This window comes from Pseudophryne corroboree, chromosome 7 (genome assembly GCF_028390025.1).
Source record: "Pseudophryne corroboree isolate aPseCor3 chromosome 7, aPseCor3.hap2, whole genome shotgun sequence".
Taxonomy (NCBI): Eukaryota; Metazoa; Chordata; class Amphibia; order Anura; family Myobatrachidae; genus Pseudophryne; species Pseudophryne corroboree.
This window is the reverse complement of record NC_086450.1, coordinates 289,710,550-289,736,396: the sequence shown is the minus strand read 5'-3', so window position 1 is coordinate 289,736,396 and position 25,847 is coordinate 289,710,550. Positions and strand designations below refer to the sequence as shown.

The 25,847-nt window shown below is 43.3% G+C and overlaps 1 protein-coding gene and 1 long non-coding RNA gene across 3 annotated transcripts in view; one reads left to right on the top strand and one right to left on the bottom strand.

Moving 5' to 3' along the window:
- Window positions 1-24,993, top strand: part of LOC134945129 (uncharacterized) — a 155,256-nt gene extending 130,263 nt beyond the window's left edge. For both annotated transcript variants that reach the window (XR_010182048.1, XR_010182049.1), the window contains exons 2-3: window positions 13,321-13,356; window positions 24,234-24,993. This is a non-coding gene — a long non-coding RNA (uncharacterized LOC134945129). The remainder of the gene's footprint in view (window positions 1-13,320; window positions 13,357-24,233) is intronic.
- Window positions 1,414-9,186, bottom strand: LOC134943601 (hemoglobin subunit alpha-5-like). The gene is made up of 3 exons (XM_063932357.1): window positions 9,071-9,186; window positions 2,237-2,441; window positions 1,414-1,583 (listed from the first exon to the last, which is right to left on the bottom strand). Exons 1-3 carry the CDS (start codon window positions 9,163-9,165, stop codon window positions 1,455-1,457), a joined length of 429 nt encoding a protein of 142 aa, XP_063788427.1. The 5' UTR covers window positions 9,166-9,186; the 3' UTR covers window positions 1,414-1,454.
- Window positions 24,994-25,847: the final 854 nt, after the last annotated feature.

The following is a 25,847-nucleotide window of genomic DNA, read 5'->3' as shown; positions in this document are numbered from 1 at the left end:
ATGTGCCCACAGCAGCCAATCAGATCTACCCATAATTTTGTAGAATATATTTGATAAATGCTACCACAAAACTGATTGGTTGCTATGGTCAATTTCTCCACTGGTCCACTTTATCCAGTCTGTACACTGTTTGATACATCTCCTGCTGGTGGTATTGTCCAGTGCCCTAGGGCTCAGTCTCAGAAAGCATGAGTGGTAAGCAGCATATTTTCAGACTCTGGTAGTTACTGTAGTTTGTGTAGAAATATTATTCCTTATATATAAAATGTGATCCTGATAGACCTATCCAATACACTTTGATTGTATGTTATTGCATCGTATGCAGCATCATACTCATAGGGCGATATTCAATTATTTTGTATGACCGATCTCCCATATAAGGGGGGTGCGAGCTGAAAGTCGCCGGCAGCCATCACACCAGAGCAGAGCTTCAATTGAATAGCTCCATTTGGGCACAATCTAGTGGCTATAGGCGGATAAACATTCCGTCCATAGTTTTAAAAAAAAGAGCTATTATATAATTTTACTCATTAATGATATTTAATAACTTGCTAAATCCAATTGTTTTGCTGTAATTCAACTTTTCTAAAAGAAAAGAAGATGAAACTATATATATATAAAATATATATAGTTTCATATATATAAAATATATATATATCAGGGACGTGTGTGAGCCAAACAGTTCATGTGGGCATTATACACAGATTCAGAGGTATAAACTCCTGTAAATTTGGTCAGTTTTGATGAGAGATGTATGGGTAAGGTAAGCACATGCCTTAAGGGCCCCATACACTAGAGCGACCACATGTCGGAGGCGATCGCAGGCAATCACCCTGGCAGCAGCCTTCCGGGAGGCAGGATAGGCCAAGATACATTGTATGCTGCCCTATTGCATACAACATATCTTGGGCGATCCCAGACATGCCCCCAGGTTGGACCTGATTGAAAGTGCAGCACATTCAATCGGGAGAGAATGCCTAAAAAATGCCGATTTCATCCGATATATAGGGCCGAATACCCGAAATGGGCTGAAATCGGGCATTATCGCTCTACTGTATGGGGCCCTTTAGACTGTATACTCCAGAGTTTTAACTATAAAAATTATTAGAATAATACAAAGAAGATATCACTAACATATTCTTTGTATCTTTCATATGCTTTATATAGTCAAAACTTTTGCGCAAATGTTAGCATGACAGGAAAGGCTCTGCCTCACCTGCCTCACCCCACCGCATGTCCCTGCTATATATATATATATATATATATATATATACTGTAAGTAAACTCAATCAATCATGTACAACAGCTAAAGAATAGTACAAAGAAAAATAACTTTGCAAATAAAAAAAATGAGTGACACAGATCACTATTAAATTGCTGAAATTCAGTTTATTGAATACAGTGATGCTGAGTATGACAGTGTAACTCTCAGCTATCACCCTGGGAGGACCAGATTATCTGTATTTGGAAACCAGGGTAGAGGACACAGCAGCGAGGAACTTGTCCCAGGCAGCTTGGGCAACAGCAGTGAAGTCAGCAGGGTAGTGGACAGCCAGGGTCACTTGGATGGAGTGAGACAGCAGCTAGAAGACAAAACAAATTCTTATTTGTAATTACAGTAATATCTAATAGATAGAAATAATGTCTTTGTTACTGAGACTCATTTATTGGACTCTTTATAGTCCTAGCATACAGTGGGCAAATTGAAAAGTAATCTTTAGGAGCAAGACACTCAGTTATAGGGGGAGACGTATCAAACCTTGTAGATAAAGTGGATAGAGGTAAAGTACCAATCAATCAGCTTCTAATTGTAATTTTATAAACATTTTGGCCTATTTACTAAGCCTTGGCGAGAGATAAAGTGGACAGAGATAAAGTACCAACAAACCAGCGCCTAGCTGTCATTTTTCAAACACAGCCTGTAACATGGCAGTTAAGAGCTGGTTGGCTGGTACTTTATCTCCATTCACTTTATATCTCTCCTAGGCTTAGTAAATAGACCCCTGTGTTTGAAAAATGACACTTGCAAGCAGATTGATTGGTACTTTATCTTTCTTCACTTTATCTCTCTCCAGTTGTTCTTATCTGCCATCAAATTCTACATTTCTATGTTTCTAAAGTTTGATATGTCTCCCCATCATGTGTAACAGAATACACACTAACGGCTTCTATAAAATTACTCTGTGTGTTCTCTGTGTAATAGCAATAAAGTGACAAAGATGGATGAAACACTTACTCTGAAGTTGCCAGGGTCAACTCTGAGCTTCTGAGCATGAAGGTCACTGAGGGTGGACAGAGCATGGTCAATGTCATCCAGGTGGTGGGCAGCATTTCCAATGGCTTTCAGAATCTTTCCTCCGTGGTTATGGAGATCCTTGGAGTCATGGCTCAGGTCAAAATGGCTGAAGTAGGTTTTGGTCTGAGGGTAGCTCAGGAACAGCCTATATGGTATTATAAGATATGATTAATAATATTAACAAATAGAATGAAAAGGGACTGTGGTGTTTGATAAATGCTATTCAAAGATGCTGCTATTCTCAAAGGTTAAAAAAAACTTTTCAAATAAAAAGTTTAGACTATATTTAAAATGACCTTTATTCCATTCTGAACAATATGTGTTCTATTTAGTGTGTACTGTGTTAAATATACTGTATGCAGAAATAAAACTCATCAGTTAGAGAAAACTTTCAGGCTCCCATGATACTTCTGGTGGTCCATACTATGGGAACAAGCAACATGGTAGACCATCCAGTAATAAGTATATAATATGATTAATGTCAATAATGACAAGACAACACAACAGGGTAAATTCAAATTGTGATAAAATAAGAATTTACTTACCGATAATTCTATTTCTCGTAGTCCGTAGTGGATGCTGGGGACTCCGTCAGGACCATGGGGTTTAGTGGCTCCGCAGGAGACAGGGCACAATAATAAAAGCTTTAGGATCAGGTGGTGTGCACTGGCTCCTCCCCCCATGACCCTCCTCCAAGCCTCAGTTAGGATACTGTGCCCGGACGAGCGTGCATAATAAGGAAGGATATTGAATCCCGGGTAAGACTCATACCAGCCACACCAATCACACCGTACAACCTGTGATCTGAACCCAGTTAACAGTATGATAACAACGAAGGAGCCTCTGAAAAGATGGCTCACAACAAGAATAACCCGATTTTTGTAACAATAACTATGTACAAGTATTGCAGACAATCCGCACTTGGGATGGGCGCCCAGCATCCACTACGGACTACGAGAAATAGAATTATCGGTAAGTAAATTCTTATTTTCTCTAACGTCCTAAGTGGATGCTGGGGACTCCGTCAGGACCATGGGGATTATACCAAAGCTCCCAAACGGGCGGGAGAGTGCGGATGACTCTGCAGCACCGAATGAGAGAACTCCAGGTCCTCCTCAGTCAGGGTGTGCCCCTGACCAAGTAGCAGCTCGGCAAAGTTGTAAAGCCGAGACCCCTCGGGCAGCCGCCCAAGATGAGCCCACTTCCTTGTGGAATGGGCTTTTACTGATTTTGGCTGTGGCAAGCCTGCCACAGAATGTGCAAGCTGAATTGTACTACAAATCCAGCGAGCAATCGTCTGCTTAGAAGCAGGAACACCCATCTTGTTTGGTGCATACAGGCTAAACAGCGAGTCAGATTTTCTGACTCCCGTCGTCCTGGAAACATATATTTTCAGGGCCCTGACAACGTCAAGTAACTTGGAGTCCTCCAAGTCCCTAGTAGCCGCAGGTACCACAATAGGTTGGTTCATGTGAAAAACAGAAAACACCTTAAGGAGAAATTGAGGACGAGTCCTCAATTCTGCCCTGTCAGAATGAAAAATTAAGTAAGGGCTTTTATATGATAAAGCCGCCCATTCTGACACACGCCTGGCTGAAGCCAGGGCTAATAGAATCTTCACCTTCCATGTGAAATATTTTAATTCCACAGTGGTGAGTGGATCAAACCAATGTGACTTTAGGAAACTCAAAACAACATTGAGATCCCAAGGTGCCACTGGGGGCACAAAAGGAGGCTGTATATGCAGTACCCCTTTTACAAACGTCTGAACTTCAGGCACTGAAGCCAGTTCTTTCTGGAAGAAATTCGACAGGGTCGAAATTTGAACCTTAATGGACCCTAATTTTAGGCCCATAGACAGTCCTGTTTTCAGGAAATGTAGGAAACGACCCAGTTGGAATTCCTCTGTAGGGACCTTCTTGGCCTCACACCACGCAACATATTTTCGCCAAATGCGGTGAAAATGTTTTGCGGTTACATCCTTCCTGGCTTCGACCAGGGTAGGGATGACTTCATCTGGAATGCCCTTTCAGGATCCGGCGTTCAACTGCCATGCCGTCAAACGCAGCCGCGGTAAGTCTTGGAACAGACAAGGCCCCTGCTGGAGCAGGTCCTCTCTTAAAGGTAGAGGCCACGGTTCTTCCGTGAGCATCTCTTGAAGTTCCGGGTACCAAGTCCTTCTTGACCCATCCGGAACCACGAGTATCGTTCTTACTCATCTCCTTCTTATGATTCTCAGTACTTTTGGTATGAGATGCATAGGAGGGAACACATACCCTGACTGGTACACCCACAGTGTTACCAGAGCGTCCACCGCTATTGCCTGAGGGTCCCTTGACCTGGCGCAATATCTGTCTAGTTTTTTGTTCAGGCGGGACGCCATCATGTCCACCTTTGGTTTTTCCCAACGGTTTACAATCATGTGGAAGACTTCCCGCTGAAGTCCCCACTCTCCCGGGTGGAGGTTATGCCTGCTGAGGAAGTCTGCTTCCCAGTTTTCCACTCCCGGAATTAACACTGCTGAGAGTGTTATCACATGATTTTTCGCCCAGCGAAGAATCCTTGCAGTTTCTGCCATTTCCCTCCTGCTTCTTGTGCCGCCCTGTCTGTTTACGTGGGCGACTGCCGTGATGTTGTCCCACTGGATCAATACCGGCTGACCTTGAAGCAGAGGTCTTGCTAAGCTTAGAGCCTTGTAAATTGCCCTTAGCTCCAGTATATTTATGTGGAGAGAAGTCTCCAGACTTGATCACACTCCCTGGAAATTTTTTCCTTGTGTGACTGCTCCCCAGCCACTCAGGCTGGCATCCGTGGTCACCAGGACCCAGTCCTGAATGTCGAATCTGCGGCCCTTTCATAGATGAGCACTCTGCAGCCACCGCAGAAGAAAACACCCTTGTCCTTGGAGACAGGGTTATCCGCTGATGCATCTGAAGATGCGATCCGGACCATTTTCCCAGCAGATTCCACTGAAAGGTTCTTGCGTGAAATCTACCGAATGGGATCGCTTTGTAAGAAACCACCATTTTTCACAGGACCCTTGTGCAATGATGCACTGATACTTTTCCTGGTTTTAGGAGGTTCCTGACTAGCTCGGATAACTCCCTGGCCTTCTTCTCCGGGAGAAAACATCCTTTTCTGGACTGTGTCCAGAATCATTCCTAGGAACATTAGACGTGTCGTCGGAAAAAGCTGCGATTTTGGAATATTTAGAATCCACTCGTGCTGTCGTAGAACTACTTGAGATAGTGCTACTCCGACCGCCAACTGTTCTCTGGACCTTGCCCTTATCAGGAAAGCGTCCATATTTCTTTTAGGAAGAATCATCATTTCGGCCATTACCATGGTAAATGACGCGGGGTGCCGTGGACAATCCAAACGGCAGCGTCTGAACTGATAGTGACAGTTCTGTACCACGAACCTGAGATACCCTTGGTGAGAAGGGCAAAATTTGGACATGTAGGTAAGCGTCCCTGATATCCAGTGACACCATATCGTCCTGGTTCGCTATCACTGCTCTGAGTGACTCCATCTTGATTTGAACCCTTGTATGTAATTGTTCAAATCTTTTAGATCTCACCGAGCCGTTTGGCTTCAGTACCACAATATAGTGTGGAATAATACCCCTTCCCTTGTTGTAGGAGGGGTACTTTGATTATCACCTGCTGGGAATACAGCCTGTGAATTTTTTTCCAATACTGCCTCCCTGTCGGAGGGAGACGTTGGTAACGCAGACTTCAGGAACTTGTGAGGGGAAGACGTCTCGAATTTCCAATGTACACCTGGGATACTACGTGTAGGATCCAGGAGTCCACTTGCGAGTGAGCCCACTGCGTGCTGAAACTCTTGAGATGACCCCCCACCGCACCTGAGTCCGCTTGTATGGCCCCAGCGTCATGCTGCGGACTTGGCAGAAGCTGTGGAGGACTTCTGTTCCTGGGAATGGGCTGCCTGCTGCAGTCTTCTTCCCTTTCCTCTAACCCTGGGCAGATATGACTGGCCTTTTGCCCGCCTGCCTTTATGGGTACGAAAGGACTGAGACTGAAAAGACTGTGTCCTTTTCTGCTGAGATGTGACTTGGGGTAACAAAAGTGGATTTTCCAGCTGTTGCCATGGCCACCAGGTCCGATGGACCGCCCCTTTATACGGCAATACTTCCATGTGCCGTCTGGAATCTGCATCACCTGACCACTGTCGTGTCTATAAACATCGTCTGGCAGATATGGACATCACATCTACTCTTGATGCCAGAATGCAAATATCCCTCTGCGCATCTCGCATATATAGAAATGCATCCTTAAAATGCTCTATAGTCAATAAAATATTGTTCCTGTCAAGGGTATCAATATTTTCAGTCAGGAAATCCGACCAAGCCCCCCCAGCGCTGCACATCCAGGCTGAGGCGATTGCTGGTCGTAGTATAACACCAGTATGTGTGTATATACTTTTTAGGATATTTTTCAGCTTCCTATCAGCTGGCTCCTTGAGGGCGGCCGTATCTGGAGACGGTAACGCCACTTGTTTTTATAAGTGTGTGAGCGCCTTATCCACCCTAAGGTGTGTTTCCCAACTCGCCCTCACTTCTGGCGGGAAAGGGTATACCTCCAATAATTTTCTATCGGAGGAAACCCACGTATCATCACACACTTTAATTTATCTGATTCAGGAAAAACTACAAGTAGATTATTCCCACCCTACATAATACCCTTATTTGTGGTACTTGTAGTATCAGAAATATGTAACACCTCCTTCATTGCCCTTAACATGTAACGTGTGGCCCTAAAGGAAAATACGTTTGTTTCTTCACCGTCGACACTGAAGTCAGTGTCCGTGTCTGTGTCTGTGTCGACCAACTGAGGTAAATGGGCGTTTTTACAAGCCCCTGACGGTGTCTGAGACGCCTGGACAGGTACTAATTTGTTTGCCGGCCGTCTCATGTCGTCAACCGACCTTGCATCGTGTTGACATTATCACGTAATTCCTAAATAAGCCATCCATTCCGGTGTCGACTCCCTAGAGAGTGACATCACCAATACAGGCAATTTGCTCCGCCTCCTCACCAACATCGTCCTCCTACATGTCGACACACACGTACCGACACACAGCACACACACAGGGAATGCTCTGATAGAGGACAGGACCCCACTAGCCCTTTGGGGAGACAGAGGGAGAGTTTGCCAGCACACACCAAAAACGCTATAATTATACAGGGACAACCCCTTATACAAGTGTTTTCCCTTATAGCATTTTCACATATGTAATCATATCGCCAAATAAGTGCCCCCCCTCTCTGTTTTAACCCTGTTTCTGTAGTGCAGTGCAGGGGAGAGCCTGGGAGCCTTCCTCACAGCAGAGCTGAGCAGGAAAATGGCGCCGTGTGCTGAGGAGAATAGGCCCCGCCCCCTAAAACGGCGGGCTCTTCTCCCGGAGTTTGTGAGATCTGGCAGGGGTTAAATACATCCATATAGCCTCAAGGGCTATATGTGATGTATTTTAGCCATAAAAAAGGTATAATACATTGCTGCCCAGGGCGCCCCCCCCAGCGCCCTGCACCCTCAGTGACCGCTGGTATGAAGTGTGCTGACAACAATGGCGCACAGCTGCAGTGCTGTGCGCTACCTTATGAAGACTGAAAGTCTTCTGCCGCCTGTTTCTGGACCTCTGGACCTCTTCAACTTCGGCATCTGCAAGGGGGGTCGGCGGCACGGCTCCGGGACGAACCCCAGGGTGAGACCTGTGTTCCGACTCCCTCTGGAGCTAATGGTGTCCAGTAGCCTAAGAAGCAAATCCATCCTGCACGCAGGTGAGTTTACTTCTCTCCCCTAAGTCCCTCGTAGCAGTGAGCCTGTTGCCAGCAGGACTCACTGAAAATAAAAAACCTAACTTAAACTTTTATTCTAAGCAGCTCAGGAGAGCCACCTAGATTGCACCCTTCTCGGCCGGGCACAAAAATCTAACTGAGGCTTGGAGGAGGGTCATGGGGGGAGGAGCCAGTGCACACCACCTGATCCTAAAGCTTTTATTATTGTGCCCTGTCTCCTGCGGAGCCGCTAAACCCCATGGTCCTGACGGAGTCCCCAGCATCCACTTAGGACGTTAGAGAAAGCTATTTTCTTTAGATCAGAAATTCTATGATAACTAGGAAAAACACAAAGGTGACTTCTAAAATCTGCAATAAATAGAAGTAGGGATTTCTTTATTCCTTATATTGTAATAGACAAGCTTTTCAAATGACTATATATATATATATATATATATATATATATATATCAGAAAAAGGATCCCTGGAGGTCTCTTGCAGTACTCTCCTATACAATGTAAGAACCAGGCGGCACTCAACTGCGTTTTTTCAATTCCAAAAGTCATGTATTCACATCTAAATGAACAATACAAGCAGTGATGACTGTATTGTTCATTTAGATGTGAATACACGACTTTTGGAATTGAAAAAACGCAGCTGAATGCCGCCTGGTTCTTACATTGTATAGGAGAGTACTGCAAGAGACCTCCAGGGATCCTTTTTCTGCTATTTTAATTATAAGGAAGGCAGTTGTTTAATATAGGAGTGCCAGATACCTACTCTGCATATATATGTATATGTATGTGTGTATATGTATATGTGTGTGTGTATGTGTATATATATATATATATATATATATATATATATATATCATTTTTTATACTATAAAGGTACTAGTGAATATGTTGTTGTTATTATTATTAATAATAATAATAATAATAATAATAATAATAAGATAGTTTAGTAATCATTACCTTTCCAGGGCCTCTGCTCCAATATCATCAGTATGGCCCTCTACTTTTGCCCAGAGGGCATTGATGGCGGCCTTTTCAGCTGCAGAGAAAGTCATGGTTGCCTCGGGTTTAGTGCTGGTGACTTGGACAATGCAAATTTCTTGCACTTTTAAAGAGATAAAATAACCTGACCTAAACACATTTCCATTGGCTACCATTTTTGTTACACCCATATTGTTATCTATAAAACAAAAATTGCAGTCAAGGTTCCATAGTGCCTGATATAATGATATATCTCTTTATCTCAACATACAGGAAGCACAGTATGCACAATATAGCTCATAACATATGATGTGTGTAAGCTGATAACAGTATATTGTATGAGAAAGAAGAGAAGCATTTTTCTTGGATGCTCTGGAACCACAAATAAATGTTAAAATAACAAATGTTTAATAGTTACACATTAAAAAATTTTTGGGACTGGTGAAAAATTAAAATATAGTGTGATATGAAAAAAGTTTTTGAATTAAAACTACAAATGTCCCGGTCAATGTGTCTCTATGGGAATCACTTTCTTCTAATAAAGGCTACTTTGCCTCTCACTTCTGTGTAAGTCTATATTTTGATTGTGATGTCCACGTCTTTCACTATTTTAGGTAATATTAGATTATCTCTTTATTGGAGTCTAGATTTTCAGTACAATATTGTTCTCTTCCATACATCAGACATGTCTCATACTGCTGATGTTCCCCTCAGATCTCATATTATATTGCAACACTGGTGTCTTGTCTCTTGATACTGTAGGCTAATTGTAGCATTTGTTATATTGCTACACACCAAATTTGTATATAATGTATTTCCTGTCTTCAATTCACCATTATATTATTAGGTATTCCCTCTTACTTAGGACAGGTTAGAGCGAGTCTTATATTTTAAACACTATGTTGTTTATAATAATGTGCTAACCCCTTATATCTCATAGGGTAACAGCTTGTTGTTATTAAAGAGATAATCATGTGGTTCTTATCACCATTAGTATTAGTTGCCAGACATGTCACTAATGCACCTTTCTCCACTATTATCTTTCTGTATATTTTAATTTAGCTCTCCACATTTAGGTGTTATTAAGAGGCTGTGCACCATTAATTAGGGGCTTTCACTTCCACTAAACTGTGCAATCTCTATGCACGTGGTCCCACTGTATTCATCCCCGCACCCAGCCTGTTGCGGGCTTTGTGTGCGTATTGCCGAATGCTGCGAGTATAAAACCCTGGAGCTGGGTGCCGTGTCTGTGGGCTCTTCCCTCTCTCCTGTCTGAGCACGGTCAGGAAGTGTGCTGCCCCGCTCTGTATGCTTTGTACCGCTGGTTCTGTTGGAGCTCAGCGTGTGTAATGCAGGTGCTATGACAAGTGTATGCAGAGCCGGCCCTAGGTATAGGCAAACTAGGCAATTGCCTAGGGCATCTGGTATGCCTAGGGGCACAAGCAGCTTCTGCTGATTAAAATGATATGCGGCATGCCTATATTCTGAGTGTAGCATTTTGTATGCAGATACAGCAAGAGTCACACATAGTATATAGGCATGCCGCATATCATTTTAATCAGGAGAAGCTGCTTGTGCATCCTAGCCACATAGCAATGCAAATAAGATGCATTTTCATCAAAAACAGGCACCCGATGTTAGCAGAGCTACCAGCTGACTAGCGCCAGGCATCTCCTGCTGCATGGTGTAAGATTTAAGTATCCAAGCAGAGGCAGAGGTCACAGTGTTAGCGGCCGTGTGAGTGCTGTGTGTGTGAGTGGGTTGGTTGTGCAATAGTGTTCAGCATATGTGTAAGGGTCATTATGCGTTTCATGTGTACAATGCATTAATAATGTGCAGCAAATGTGTATAGAAAGGGCACTACTGTGTGGTCTAATGAGAATAAAAAGCAATATGGTATGGTGTAATGTGAATAAGGAGCAATATGGTCTGGTGTAATGAGAATAAAGAGCAATATGGTGTGGTGTAAGGTGAATAAGGAGCAATTCAGTATGATATGTGAAAGAGGGGCACTACTGTGAGGAGCAACGTATATAAGGTAAAGTGGTACTACTGTGTGATGTAATGTGAATAAGGGGCACTATCGCATGATAAATTGTGAACAAAGTTGCAGTACTGTGTGGCATAATTTGAATTGGGGGGTACTACTGTGTGGCCATGCCCCTTCCCAGCAAGAACACATACCTTTTTGGGCTGTGCGCCGAATGTGCACACTGTTCTTATTTAAATTACAAGGGGTAGGAAAACCAAAATAAGAACTGCTATGGGTGGGGGGTGATGGTGCTGGGAAAGGGGTGCAGGGTCAGATGCGGAACTAGCTTTGATGCTAGGGGGCACCAGCCAAAATCTTGCCTAGGGCATCATATTGGGTAGGGCCGGCTCTGAGTGTATGCTCTCCTCCCTTCCCTCCATCTGGCGGCTTTGGTACATGAGGTGAGCAGCAGAGGTGATAAGGAGACACACTCTAATGTACAGTGGCTGTGGACATAAAAAGTTTACATTAGCATTTAAACAGTTGATTCACAACAGAGTTTTTTTTAACACATTGGGGTTTGTTAATGTAGCAGTGAAAAGAGTGGAGAAGTAAGCCAGTGGAGAAGTTGCCCATAGCAACCAATCAGTGTTGAGGTAATATTTAAAAATTGCAGTCTATAAAATTATACAGAGCAGCTGATTGGTTGCCATGGGCAACTTCTCCACAGGTTCATTTCTCCATACTTTTCACTGCTTCATGAATAGACCTCATTGACCGAGAAGCAGCCCACGGCCGTTCCACCATAGGCTTCCTCAGGGCTCTAACCAGACTCAAGCCTTAATTTCCATTTCCTTATATCTCATAAACTCCTTTTTAATTGGTTAGGAGATATGTCAATCATTTGTCCCTTTCAATTTTATTCTATTTTGTTGTCATTTCCTCATTTTAGTAGGATTTCCATTAATTTATTTGTATTACACTTTTTTCTCTTTTATAGATTAGATATTCAATCTGATTCCTGTATTAAATCCCTTTCTCATTTAATATCATGTTTAATATACCAAATTACACATACAGTATGCATTTCCATTATAATTTGTGAGAGCTAATGAGTACATTTATTTCCAAAATGTCATATATTATTCTGGCTCAAATACATTTTTCTTGATACTATCAAACTATATTCCAGGCTTAATGGTTTTGATCCTTAAATTAATTGATACATTATTTTAACAATATTTACATATTAATGAATGTTTCTCACTCTCTATCCCCCTTAAGATGTCAGTTGTCTCCTTAAAGGAAATTTTAGATGCAATAAAAAGTGATCAAATAAAAAATTAAAATGATATACTCTGAGTGATTTATAAATTATTATTGTTATTGTATTCGTTTATTTATATAGGTGCATGATTAATAGTGCTCTGTAAATGCGATTACCCCTTTGTGAATTGATAGGGATTATTATTTCCCATATGTGAATGCAATTTAAATATGGACATATTCATATATATATATACTTTTATAGTGAAGTGATATACAACATATCCATCCGATGATTTTGTGTTAATCCTATTCATATCTTTTATCATAAGTGTCAGGATGTCTTCATCATGTATTTAAATTTTTCTTTTCATTGAAATATTGATGGTGATAAAAAAGTGAAATAAAAACGATAACACATGCTCATGAATTCACTACCAAATAACAAACTAAAAAGTGAGTGCTCGAAAAATTTACAAATATTTGCTTATTATTATAGGGAGTATGTATGTATATATATATATATATATATAATATTTTGTAATGATTTTAATTTTCATCAATTCTCATATATATCCCTCCATCCTGGTTCAGAAATATTCTTATAAGGTGGTGTTCCGTAGAATGTGAATTCCTTCAAATCCCATCAGGGGATTAATATATTTCATTTCTTTTTGTTACATCATAAATTGAATGCCTATGAAAACTGATTCACCACAATTCTAGGACCTTAGCCACATTTATTATCAGTTTTTAATTCATCGATTTAATTCCTGTTCCATGGTAAGTTAAATATGTACCAGTAAAATGAAAATGCATATACAAAGAGTTTGAATTGGGTATAATAGACCCCCATTGTTTAGATTTTCTTAGAGTATTTTTTTGTAATTATCCTATTTCTCTGTCACATTTATCATCCTCGTGTTATCCCTTATTACCTTGAATAATCACTTCAAAACTCACTTTCCCTTCCTTTATTCCTTTTTACTAGAGAGATTCTTCCAGAGATCTTCCTCTAGTTCCCCTGGTAAGTATGTTTCTTATTTCTTTTATGTCTTATTAGATCTCATCTTAGTGGGAATATGGTACCGCCATATTTTCCACCATATTGCATAGTTGTGTATATTTTCTCTTCGTGATCAGGACCAGGAAGTGACCGCCCTACAGCACCTAAACGTTTTATCCATTCTCCATTCATGTGAGGTTATTGCGTTTTATCTATGCACTATTGGACCCTCGCGGGCTCGCCTTGCTCGCCATGGTTCAGGCTCGGTGTCTCGCTCCGCTTCACTCGCCACAGGTTAATTTTACGAATAGTTTGTGACATGGACCCAGGGGCTTATGGGAAAGGTCCTCTCCACGAAGAGAAACTAGATGCTACCTGCAACGCATACACAGCGGGGCAGCACACTTCCTGACCGCGCTGAGGCAGGAGAGCGGGAAGAGCCCACAGACACGGCACCCAGCTCCAGGGTTTTTATACTCGCAGCATTCGGCAATACACACGCTAAGCCTACGACAAGCTGGCGGCGGGGATTAATACAGTGAGATTGCAAGGTTTAGTGGAAGTGAAAGCCCCTAATTAATGGTGCACAGCCTCTTAATAACACCTAAATGTGGAGGGCTAAATATACAGAAAGAAAATAGTGGAGAAAGGTGCATTAGTGACATTTCTGGCAACTAATGGTGATAAGAACCACATGATTATCTCTTTAATAACAACAAGCTGCTACCTATGAGATATAAGGGGTTAGTACATTGGGGATAATTCAGACCTGATTGCTCACTAGCGGTTTTTGCAGTGCTGCGATCAGGTCAGAACTGCGCATGCGTATGCACCGCCATGCACAGGTGCGTCGTACCAGTACAAAGCGGATTGTTGCTGGGCATTGGGTATTACAAAGAATCCATTCGCACAGCCGATTGCAAGGAGATTGACAGGAAGAAGGCGTTTGTGGGTGTCAACTGACCGCTTTCTGGGAGTGGCTGGAAAAACGCAGGCATGTCCAAGTGTTTGCAGGGCGGTTGTCTGACGTCAATTCCGGCCCTGGACAGGCTGAAGTGATCGCAGCGGCTGAGTAAGTCCTGGGCAACTCAGAAACTGCAAAAAGTTTTTTTGTGCCGCTCGGCTGCACATGCGATCGCACACTTGCACAGCTAAAATACACTCCCCGGTGGGCGGCGACTATGCGAACACAGGACTGCAAAAACCATCTAGAGAGCGATCAGGTCTGAATTATCCCCATTATTACAAACAACATACTGTTTAAAATATAAGACTCGCTCTAACCTGTCCTAAGTAAGAGGGAATACCCTAATAATATAATGGTGAATTGAAGACAGGAAATACATTATATACAAATTTGGTGTGTAGCAATATAACAAATGGTACAATTAGCCTACAGTATCAAGAGACAAGACACCAGTGTTGCAATATAATATGAGATCTGTGGGGAACATCAGCAGTATGAGACATGACTGATGTATGGAAGAGAACAATATTGTACTGAAAATCTAGACTCCAATAAAGAGATAATCTAATATTACCTAAAATAGTGAAAGAGGTGGACAGCACAATAAAAATATAGACTTACACAGAAGTGAGAGGCAAAGTAGCCTTTATTAGAAGTAAGTGATTCCCATAGAGACACATTGACCGTGACATTTGTAGTTTTAACTCAAAAACTTTTTTTCATACCACACTATATTTTAATATTTCACCAGTCCCAAAACATTTTTAATGTGTAACTATTAAAGATTTGTTATTTTAACATTTATTTGTGGTTCCAGTGAATCCAAGAAAAATGCTTATCTTGCTTCTTTCTATTCTTTCTTGTAACATGTTGGTCTTAAGACCTTGAAGCATTGGGATAGCACCCGCGAGTAAACAAGAATATATGTCGATGTAATTATACATTGTGTATGAAACATATGGATAGCAGTAGGAGCCATTTGATATCTGTATATATATAATTTGAGCTTTCAAATACTGGCGCAGGATTTAATTTACTACTGTACTCAACAGTATGTGTATGTCTACTCATTATTACAGCAACATCTTTAAAATGTTACATTTTAATTACGTTTGCTTTCAGTTTTCAATATATGCAATTTATGAATTCCAAATACTGGGCCTGATTTAGATGCGGTCACAATGCCAACGCAGCAGCGATCCTTTTCAGTGACGGAACTGCAAGGCACCACAATTGTAGCAGCCACCCACAAGTGAACAGATATGCCCACTGAAATATCTCAGATGGCAAATATGTCAGCAACTGTGTACTCTGTTGTAACCGTGATGCAGATGCGATTGACGGCAACTGCCTGAGTGCCTTCATGGCCACACCATATATAATGTATACGAGATCGCAGTCGTGTATCAAGACATGCCCCAAAACACGCATGTATTTTGCAGACACACCCGATCACCTCCCTCAAATGGCCTCTTCTTATCAACCACTCTGCAACTGATTCCTTACTGCAAGCAGCATCGCAAATATACTTTTGCCCTTGCACACTGTGACCACGACACATGCACAGTCTACTGATAATTGCTCAGCAGAGCTGTAACTAGACTTTAATCCCCGATAATTAGCCTGTTTGTTAGTGCCGAGAGGGGCGCGTCCCGGCCATTGCCTAGGAGCTGGGACGCCGCGCCTCCCGCTGACCCCTGCCCAACGCCTAGCAACAGGCAGATGCTGGACACAAGGTCTTCTGATCCCTGCCCGGCACCTAGCAACAGGCTGACGCCGGGCGCTGGGAGCCTCCATACCCCTAGGCAATGGGGATGCCAGAAGCAGACGGCGTTTCCCCTTGCTTAGTTTCTGTTAGGACGTGCAGCAGGGCAGCTGTACTTAGTTATTTAATCAGGTTGTGATTGGGCAATGGCCCACTTGTATTCCCTCTCAGTTCTCTGCCAAAACGCTGGTGATAGTTCCTGTTTCCTGCTACATGGTGAACCAGTCAGCTCTGAGAACTCCTGAAATTCAGATACCTTGCCTTGTTCACTTTCCTTATTGGAGCAAGCTCTCCTTGAATTCAGGTTTTGTGTGGAACTCCACACAGATTCTTTCCTTGCATTTATTAATTATTTATATTATCCTGTGCATTGTTGCATGCATATACAGTCTTGTTGCTAAATAACACCCTGTGCGTTGTTGCATGTATATACAGTCTTGTTGCTAATAACACCCTGTGCATTGTTGCATGTACCTATTGATTGTGTTAAGATTATATTCCAACCTGTGCATTGTTGCAGTCATGTACATTCAGTTTTTTCTCTCTGCCTGTGTCTAGTGCAGTGGTACCTAGGTGGTGTTCAGTGAATGTCTCACCATTTGCAATTTACTCTTGCCCAGCCTCCAATAGTCACCTTATCCATACATAAAACCTGGGGGCATCTGAGTACGGGGTGGATCTAATTCACCCTGGAAAGGCAGCTGCTATTGGAGAAGCCTAGCTTTGAAGGAGGGCAAGGGTAATTGCGTGACTGTCACCAAGAACCACCAGGTAGCCCATAGCACACTGTAGTCCACATAACACCGTTTTCAGGATAGCAGGCAATGAAAAAACATAGGTACATGAACTTATCATGGATTCTATGTGTTTTCACTTAAAAACAGCAAATTTCATGGGTGCAAAGAACGAGCTATAATTGAACAGTCCCAAGCTAAAAAATGTAGGAAAAAAATGAAAAATTTGAGGCTACCCCAATTTTTCGCACCCATTTTCAGGGCTAATTTAATGTCCACAAATTGTTCTAGTATGCCCCTTTTTTTAACATATTTTTACCTCAAACCTTATTTGATCCTTATTTCTTTGTAAGGACATCCTTATGTCTATCCCATGCATGTTTAAATTGCTGTACTGTCTTAAGGGGGTACACACGGTAGAGATGTGTGCTGAGCAATTTGTCACAGACTGCTCAGCACACATCTCCCCCCCCCCCCGCCCCCCCCCCCCCCCCCCGCTCAGCACTTTGTGTGATGTGTGTTGAGCGGAGGGGGGAACGGGGAGCCGCTCACTTCACACAGCAGTGAAGTGAGCGACCTCACTAGATTGTGCCTGCAGAACCGGCGATAGCAACACACGGGGCCGTGCATCCTTTTCGCTAAGGGGCATACACACGGAGAGATCCATGCTTAATTTAAAAGCAATCTTGTAAGATTGCTTTGAAAATAAGCACAGATCTCTCTGTGTGTACCCTGCTTTAGCCCCTCTGATGGGAGGCTATTCCACTTGTCCACTACCCTTTCTGTGAAGTAATTTTTTCTCAAATCTCCCCTGAATCTACCTCGCTCCAGTCTCAATGCGTGTCCTATTGCTTCTCTTAATTTGAAGAATGTTTCCCTGGACTTTGTTAAAACCCTTGATATATTTGAAAGTTTTTATCATGTCCACCCCTTTCTCTTCTCTGCTCCAAACTATACATATCCAAACTATACATAGCCAAACTATACATATCAAAGGACAAGACTGTAGCATAGCCAATCAACTGGACTTACGCTTTGGGATTCTGAATTACAAGCCACTGGTCATGTGCTGTATCTTGATGTCATCCTGGATGGTTGCTTGACACTTAAACATCAGATATCAGCCACAACCAAATCCTCATTCTTTCATCTGAGGAACATAGCCAGAATCAAGCACTAAATTCCCACTGAAGATCTGCCAAAAGTCATACATGCATTTGTAGCATCTCGATTAGATAACTGCAATGCCCTCTACCTTGGTCTCCAAGCAAAAGAATTGCACCGCTTACAGCTGGTACAAAATGCAGCTGCCAGGCTGTTAACAACTAGCCCTGTTACAGCCACATAACACACATTCACTACTCACTCCACTGGCTGCAGGTAAAATGGTAAATTGTCTTCAAGATTGGCTTGCTGACTTTCAAGCACTACATGACCAGGGCCCTGAAGCAGTTTCTGTTTCCATATTGTCCCACTTGATTACTCTGATCTGTAGATGAAGGACTATTAGTAGTATATAGAATATCCCGTACTTCATCTGGGGGTCGAGTCCCAACTCTGTGGAACTCACTTCCCTGTACAGTTTGAGATACCCCCACTCTAGAATCCTTCAGAAATGAGCTCAAGACTTTCCTGTTTACTCAACCATTTCCATAATTGTCCCTTTAATATCTCCATGCTCTCTGTATTTTATGAAAAGCTTTTCTGTTATTCATTGTTTCTGTACTATATTACAGTATGTTAATTCTGGTAACTGCCTTGAGTAAGTTTGGAGACTGAGTGCTATATAAATAAAATTATTATTATTAATTTGAATTTGGCAATAGGGAGAATAATGCATGGCAGCTTGGTGACAAGGGGAGGCAATGAATGGCAGAATGTGACAAGGAGATGGAGAGGGTGACAGCAGGGGGCAGTGGAAGGCAGGAGGAGGCTGAGGGTGACAGCAGTAAAGGAAGTAGATGGAGAGAGGCAGTGGGTGACAGTAGGAGGCAATGGTAGCAGGGAGAGGCAAAGGGTGTCAGAGTGAGAAGGAAAGGTAGTGGGTGACAAAGAGAGGCAGTAGGTGACAGCAGGATGCAACTGATGACAGGGAGAGAAAGAGGGTGGTAGAGAGTGAGAGTGAAAGGCAGTGGTTGACAGGGAGAGGCAGGCGGCAAGGGTGGCATAGAATGAGAGGGAAAGGTAGTGGGTCACAGGGACAGGCAGTGGGTGACAGTAGGAGGCAATGGTCGCAGGGGGAATCAGAGGGTGACGGTGAGTGAGAGGGAAAGGCAGTGGGTGACAAGGAAAGACAGTGGGTGACAGCAGGAGGCAATGGCAGCAGGGAGAGGCAGAGGCAGGGGGAATCAGAGGGTGACGGTGAGTGAGAGGGAAAGGCAGTGGGTGACAAGGAAAGACAGTGGGTGACAGCAGGAGGCAATGGCAGCAGGGAGAGGCAGAGGGTCCGGTTAGTGTTTAATTTAACAAAAAAGTAGAAAAAAAATAAAGGCTAGTAATGTATACTGCAGTACTTCCCTGGTGCTGCAGATCTTTTATACAACTGCAGTGTTATTAGAAGAAAGGTCTGCGGCAGAAGGAGAGGGGACTGGCCGTTTATCACCTTAGTGGCAGGAGATGGGCAGGCTCAGCTTCAAGGAGATTATTGCTGCGGAAATGCCATTGGTCTTGGCAGTCCTGACTGTGTCCTCAGTGCAGGGGGGCAGCAGTGCATGAGCACCGTCAGTGTCCTTCATTCCGAGTTGAAAGTGGTTTTCGGCAGTGTGGGGGCACCGATGGTGTCCTCAGTGTGTGGGCGTCAGCAGTGTGGGGTTGCTGACGGTGTCCTCAGTGTGGGGTCACTGGCAGTGTCAACATGCTTGCTTTGTCAGTGTAGGTGTGCCTACAGGGGTGCCGTCAGTGTCAGCAGAACAGGCATGCCATTGGTGTTGGCAGTGCAGAGGTTCCAGTAGTGTCAGCAGTGTGGGTTGCTGATGGTGCCATCAGTGTAGGGGGGCAGCAGTGCGGGGGTGCCATCAGTGTCCTTAATTCAGGTTTACAGCGGTGTCAGCGGTGTCCTCACTGTGAGAGTGTCGGCAGTGCAGGGGTGTTAGTGCTGTTTCCTCAGTTTAGGGGTACCAGCAGCATTAACAGTGGGAGTGGCGGCAGAGTATCTGTTGGAGGATGGGCTGCAGCCGTGGCACTTTCTTTTTTCAAAGTCAATGGGTTACCCCTGATTGGCTGAGAGCTATGACAGACAGCTCTTTCAGCCAACCAATGGTAATCCCATTGTATTCAGGGGGGCTTTGCAAATTAGTGCCCGAAGCAAAACAGCAAGATCCAAGAGCGTAATGTCGTGTCTTTGCCTCGGGTAGGGATCTGGGGCAGGCAGAGAGATCTGAGCTGTGTCAGGTGGGCCAGCTCATCTTTAATATATATATATATATATATATATAAGCTGGAGTTTCTGATTTTCACATTGTTCATGAGTGTTATTAATTTGGTAATTCTATAGAGATGTAAATATGAGACATGTTCATATAAGTAATTATTAATCCATGGTTCTTGGCGTTACCCGAGGTGCACCCGTAGCAAATATGGTAAAAAGTGCAGTCCAATTTTTGATCTGATTGTCCGTTTGGTAGTTATCATTCATGCACAGCAGGCCATGCAATGGTAATGACATAATTATTTCAACCCCCTTTTCATCCAATTAGGGGAGGTTTATTAAAATTCTAATTACATAGTTTTCCTATTTCCCACCTGAAGAATACCTATGTTAAATTTCAGCTTCCTAACATATCAGGAAGTAAGAGAATTAGTGATGAGTAATTCAATGAGTGAATGAGGGCTTTCGCCTTTATATACAGTATATATACTGTATGTCACCAAGGACTTTGCAGTAAGATTAGAGAGAGTTTATTACTCACATAACAATAGACATAGTGACGGTCGACGTTTCAGTCTACGTTTTGGTCACTGAGAGTGACCTTCCTCAAAACACAAGCCCAAACTCTTTCTTGATAGATAGATAGATAGATAGATAGATAGATAGATAGATAGATAGATAGATAGATAGATATTAATACAATTACCCTTGATACCAATTAGCAAAGTATGTAAAAATAATACAAGAACCAGTGGCGGAACTAGCGAGCGGTGGGCCCATGTGCGACAAAATGCTTTAGGCCCCCCTCATCCCATCCAAGTCCACCCCCTCACCCCAGGAGAGGATCTGGTGAGGGGGACCTGCTCAGGGCCAGGGAAATGGATACCTAGCAACAGTGAGTAATTAGACATTTTAGCGCTGTGTGCAAGAAACGGAATCGGAGCCCCCCCTACTCCATGTAAAACAGGGGCAGTGCGCGCCGCACGGTAGCACCACTACACCAAGTAGAGCCCCTTTTACACCTTACGGTGGATAGATTCTCCTTTTTACACATTACGGCAGACAGCGTCAACCTTTTACACATTACGACAGACAGCGTCCCCTTTTTTACACATTACAGCAGGCAGCGTCCCATTTTTACACATTATGGCAGACAGCGTCCCTTTTTACACATGGCAGACAGCGTCCTATTTTACACATTACTGCAGACAGCGTCCCCTTTTTTACACATTACAGCAGACAGCGTCCCCTTTTTTACACATTACGGCAGACAGTGTCCCTTTTTTACACATTACGGAAGACAGTGTCCCTTTTTTACACATTACGGCAGACAGCGTCCTCTTTTTACACATTACGGCAGACAGAGTCCCCTTTTTTTACACATTACGGCAGACAGCGTCCTTTTATTACACATTACGGCAGACAGCATCACCTTTTTACACATTACGGCAGACAGCATCCCCTTTTTTACACATTACGGCAGACAGCGTCCCCTTTTTTACACATTACGGCAGACAGTGTCCCCTTTTTTACACATTACGGCAGACAGCGTCCCCATTTTTACACATTACGGCAGACAGCGTCCGCTTTTTACACATTACGGCAGAGTCCCCTTTTTTTACACATTACGGCAGACAGCGTCCCTTTATTACACATTACGGCAGACAGCATCCCCTTTTTTTTACACATTACGGCAGACAGCGTCCCCTTTTTATACATTACAGCAGACAGCGTCCCTTTATCACACATTACGGCAGACAGCGTTCCCTTTTTTACACATTACGGCAGACAGCATCCCCTTTTTATACAATACAGCAGACAGAGTCCCCTTTTTACACATTACGGCAGACAGCGTCCCTTTTTTACACATTACGGCAGACAGTGTCCCCTTTTTTACACATTACGGCAGACAGCATCCCCTTTTTACACATTACGGCAGACAGCGTCCCCTTTTTATACATTACAGCAGACAGCGTCCCCTTTTTACACTTTACGGCAGACAGCATCCCCTTTTTTAGACATTACGGCAAACAGCGTCCCCTTTTTATACATTACAGCAGACAGCGTCCCCTTTTTTTACACATTACGGCAGACAGCATCCCCTTTTTTAGACATTACGGCAAACAGCGTCCCCTTTTTTACACATTACAGCAAACAGAATAGATGATAGATAGATAGATAGAATAGATTATACTTACTGTTTCCGCTGGCTCAGGGGGACTCGGGAGTCGCAGCAGTGCATTGTAATTGGTGGAGGCGCTGCTGCTGCTGTCCCTCTCCTTCACCATAGGCTGCCCTCAGCTGCTGGGAAGCGCATCCCAGCATTCACAGCGGTGGAGGGCAGCCTATGGTGAAGGAGAGGGCCAGCAGCAGCAGCGCCTCCACCAATTACACAGTGCTGCTGCGGCTCCCTCCTCCTCCTTCTCCCCCCCCCCCCGTAATCGGTGCGCTCCTCTCCTCGGCGGCACACAGCGGCAGCCAGGCGGCATGTAATGAGTCAGTTTGACTCATTACATGCCGCTCTGCTTTGGGCCCCTGAACAGTGGCGGGCCCCAGTGCAAGGCACTGCCTGCACTGGCGGTAGTTCCGCCACTGACAAGATCAAATGGCACTCAGGGTCCATATGAAGAAGTAAAAATGTTTGTTTAAGAACCAAAGTTTCAAGGTCATTACAACCTGACAAAAAGGCTGTAATATGACCTTGAAACATTGGTCCAAAATTATGATATTTTGTACTTTTTCATATGGATCCTGAGTGCTGTTTGTTTATATATAGTGCTAGGAATGTAGTTAAAATGTAGGCTGACGGGATCCCAGGGTTCAGTATACCGATGCCGAAATCCTGACAGCTGACAATGCCGACAGCCAGAATTTCGGCGCACCAGGGCTATACCCACATGTGGGAGTCTATGACACCCATAGAGTGGGAATAGAACCTGTGGCGAGCACAGCGAGCCCACAAGGAGACTCTTAGGGTTTGCACTGCTGCTGGCATTCTGCTGTGTGGGATGCCGCTGTCGGGATATTGACAGCCAGCATCCCATCTACCGGTATACCGTATCACACCATAGTGCTGTGACGGCTGCTTTACTGCACAGAGTAGTGAGGGCAATATAGTTTCCCGCTGCCTGTGTTGTTTGACTCCCACCAGCTCCCCTTACCTTTACAGGTAGCAGGAGCAACGTTGCCTGCTCCATCCTCTGCCTTCTGCTGGATGTGCTGCATTGAGGTAGTGGGAGCGTTGTTATGCATGCTCCCGCTACCATACGCTACGCCATGCTTTCGCATTGTGGGCAAAGATATAAGAGGACACATCTGTAGGAATACTGTCTGTAGTATATATAGGTCCTGATTATTCTGATTTAATTCAAGACTATTTTACATTGAACATGAATAAATGCTGATACCCTGTGTGTCCCAAAGCAATGCCACTTTTTGCGGGCATGCATGAAGTGTCTCTATTTTGGGATTGGGACCAGGAGTGGGAACCCAAAGCATATTGTTGCACCTGGGTCCACCACTCACTAGTACCGCCACTGGTGCATACTATCCCTTCCTACATACAGTCTAAATTCAGGATGTGGCCTAGCAGCACGCACTGTTTTTGTACTTTCCATTTATAGAATCTTCTTTGTTCATTTTTATTTAATTTGGCCAGATCTGGAGTGTTGTTAACATGGTGTGTGGGGAATTCATATGTGGGATAGGATTTTTACTGAAGCAGAAGAGGTATAGATCTAGGATCTAGGGGGGTCTATGGACTAAGCCTTGCTTGTAGAAATATAAAGTGGAGAGAAATAAAGTACTAGCCAATCAGTTAGGAGCCGGTTGATTAGTAGTTTATCCATCTCCACTTTATCACTCTCAAAGGCTTAGTACATCATTTAAATAAATAAAATAAATCTGCTGATAATGATGAATTAGTATTTATTACACCAATATAAGATTGTTCCTATATATTTCTCTATACTGTGGGTTATAGAAATTACGGTGTGAGGAAATTTAAATATGTATTGTTATAGTCAAGTTTTTATTGTGTCCACTAATATGTTTTTTATTATTTAGAAATTGATCTACTTAAAAATGGATGTACATAATGGACTTAAAGGGAAATGTCATCTCCAAAATGGCCGCCGCCAGCTTTAAGGACATTTCTCGATGAGAATGAACCTATTCATGAATGTTCTAAATGGATGCCTGTCAACTAATATACAGGAAACGGAAGTACAGTATGGGAGATATTATCATCTAATTTTGAGTATCCTGAATTCGAATAGAAAATGAGGAGTGTAAAGGAGCACGGACCTCCGACTTCCGGATCAGAAGTGACGCGGAATCGGAAATGACGTAACACCGGAAATGACGCCAAACCGGAAGTGACGTGGCCAAAAGTGACACGGTCCCGCGGTAAACGGTGGGAAAGGCGGCATTAGGAGATTTCAATAGGAACAGAAGTGGATTAAATGGACTGGAATATATGTGGAAAAAGGATAGGTTTAGAATTGGATAGTGATTCCATGTCTGGAATTAGGACCTACAGTACTGTGAATTAGATAGACTGGGTATAAAAAGCAGTCTAAGGCACTTCCTCCCCATGCCTTGAGGAAGATACTTTGATATCGAAACGCATTGGTTGAGGACTGTTTTATGAAGCTCTCTCGTGGTCAGACGGTATAGTGCATATCCTGGGGACGCCTGTGATACTGTTAAAAACCTATGTGCATTTGTCTACTTCTTTTGTTGGGTAGACCACATGACCGGGTGAGAGTTCATTTTAAATACTGTTTTGCTTTCTGAAATCTATTAAAAAGATTGTATTACACCAGTGGAAGCTTTTCCTTTATCCCACATATACAACGGACGAACATTGAAAGTCCATTGAAGGAAGAAGTAGGATCATGATTGGCTGATGCCGCTGCAGTAAATGTGTTATTGTCTACATACCAAGATACACTGTGAGATTTTTTTCCTTCTGTTTTTGAGCGTGCTTGGAAGCTGTAAGAAAGCTGCTGCCTGGAGGAACATTTGAGGAGGTGGAATTTTGAAAGTGTTATCTATTCCACCAACAGCACCAAAGGATAAAGTGGTGATTTTGTTATTTTTGTGTATTATTATAATTTATTTATATGGCACCACATGGGATCTGCAGCGCCCAATTACAGAGTAAACAAATAAGCAAAACGTGAAGACAGTGACTTACAGTTCAATACAATATAGGACAAGTAGAGGGTATATAAACATAGCTGCATCAGTAAACAGCACTGAAATAAGGATCTGGGTGGCAGAAAACCGAGGGATTTGGTGCCATCAAAGGGAGTATTGAAAAGATAGGTTAATAAGAGACGTACTGCAAAAGAACATGAGGGAAGAGGACCCTGCTCATGAGAGCTTACATTCTAAAGGGGAGGTGCACACAAACAGGGGTGACACAGACTGGGTAGAAAGTAAGCATGGGCTACAGAAGGCTTAAGATGAGAGACGGCAGAGTTTGGTGAAGAAGTGTGTCTTGAGAGCCTATTTGAAGTTTTGTAGAGAGGTGGAGAATCTGAGGGGGAGAGGTACAGAATTTCAGAAAAAGGGAGCTGCACGTGAAAAATCTTGGAGGTAAGAGTGAGAGGAGAAAATCAGAAGGCAGGAAAGGTGGCGTGCATTAGCAGAGCGAAGAGGATGGGCGGGAGT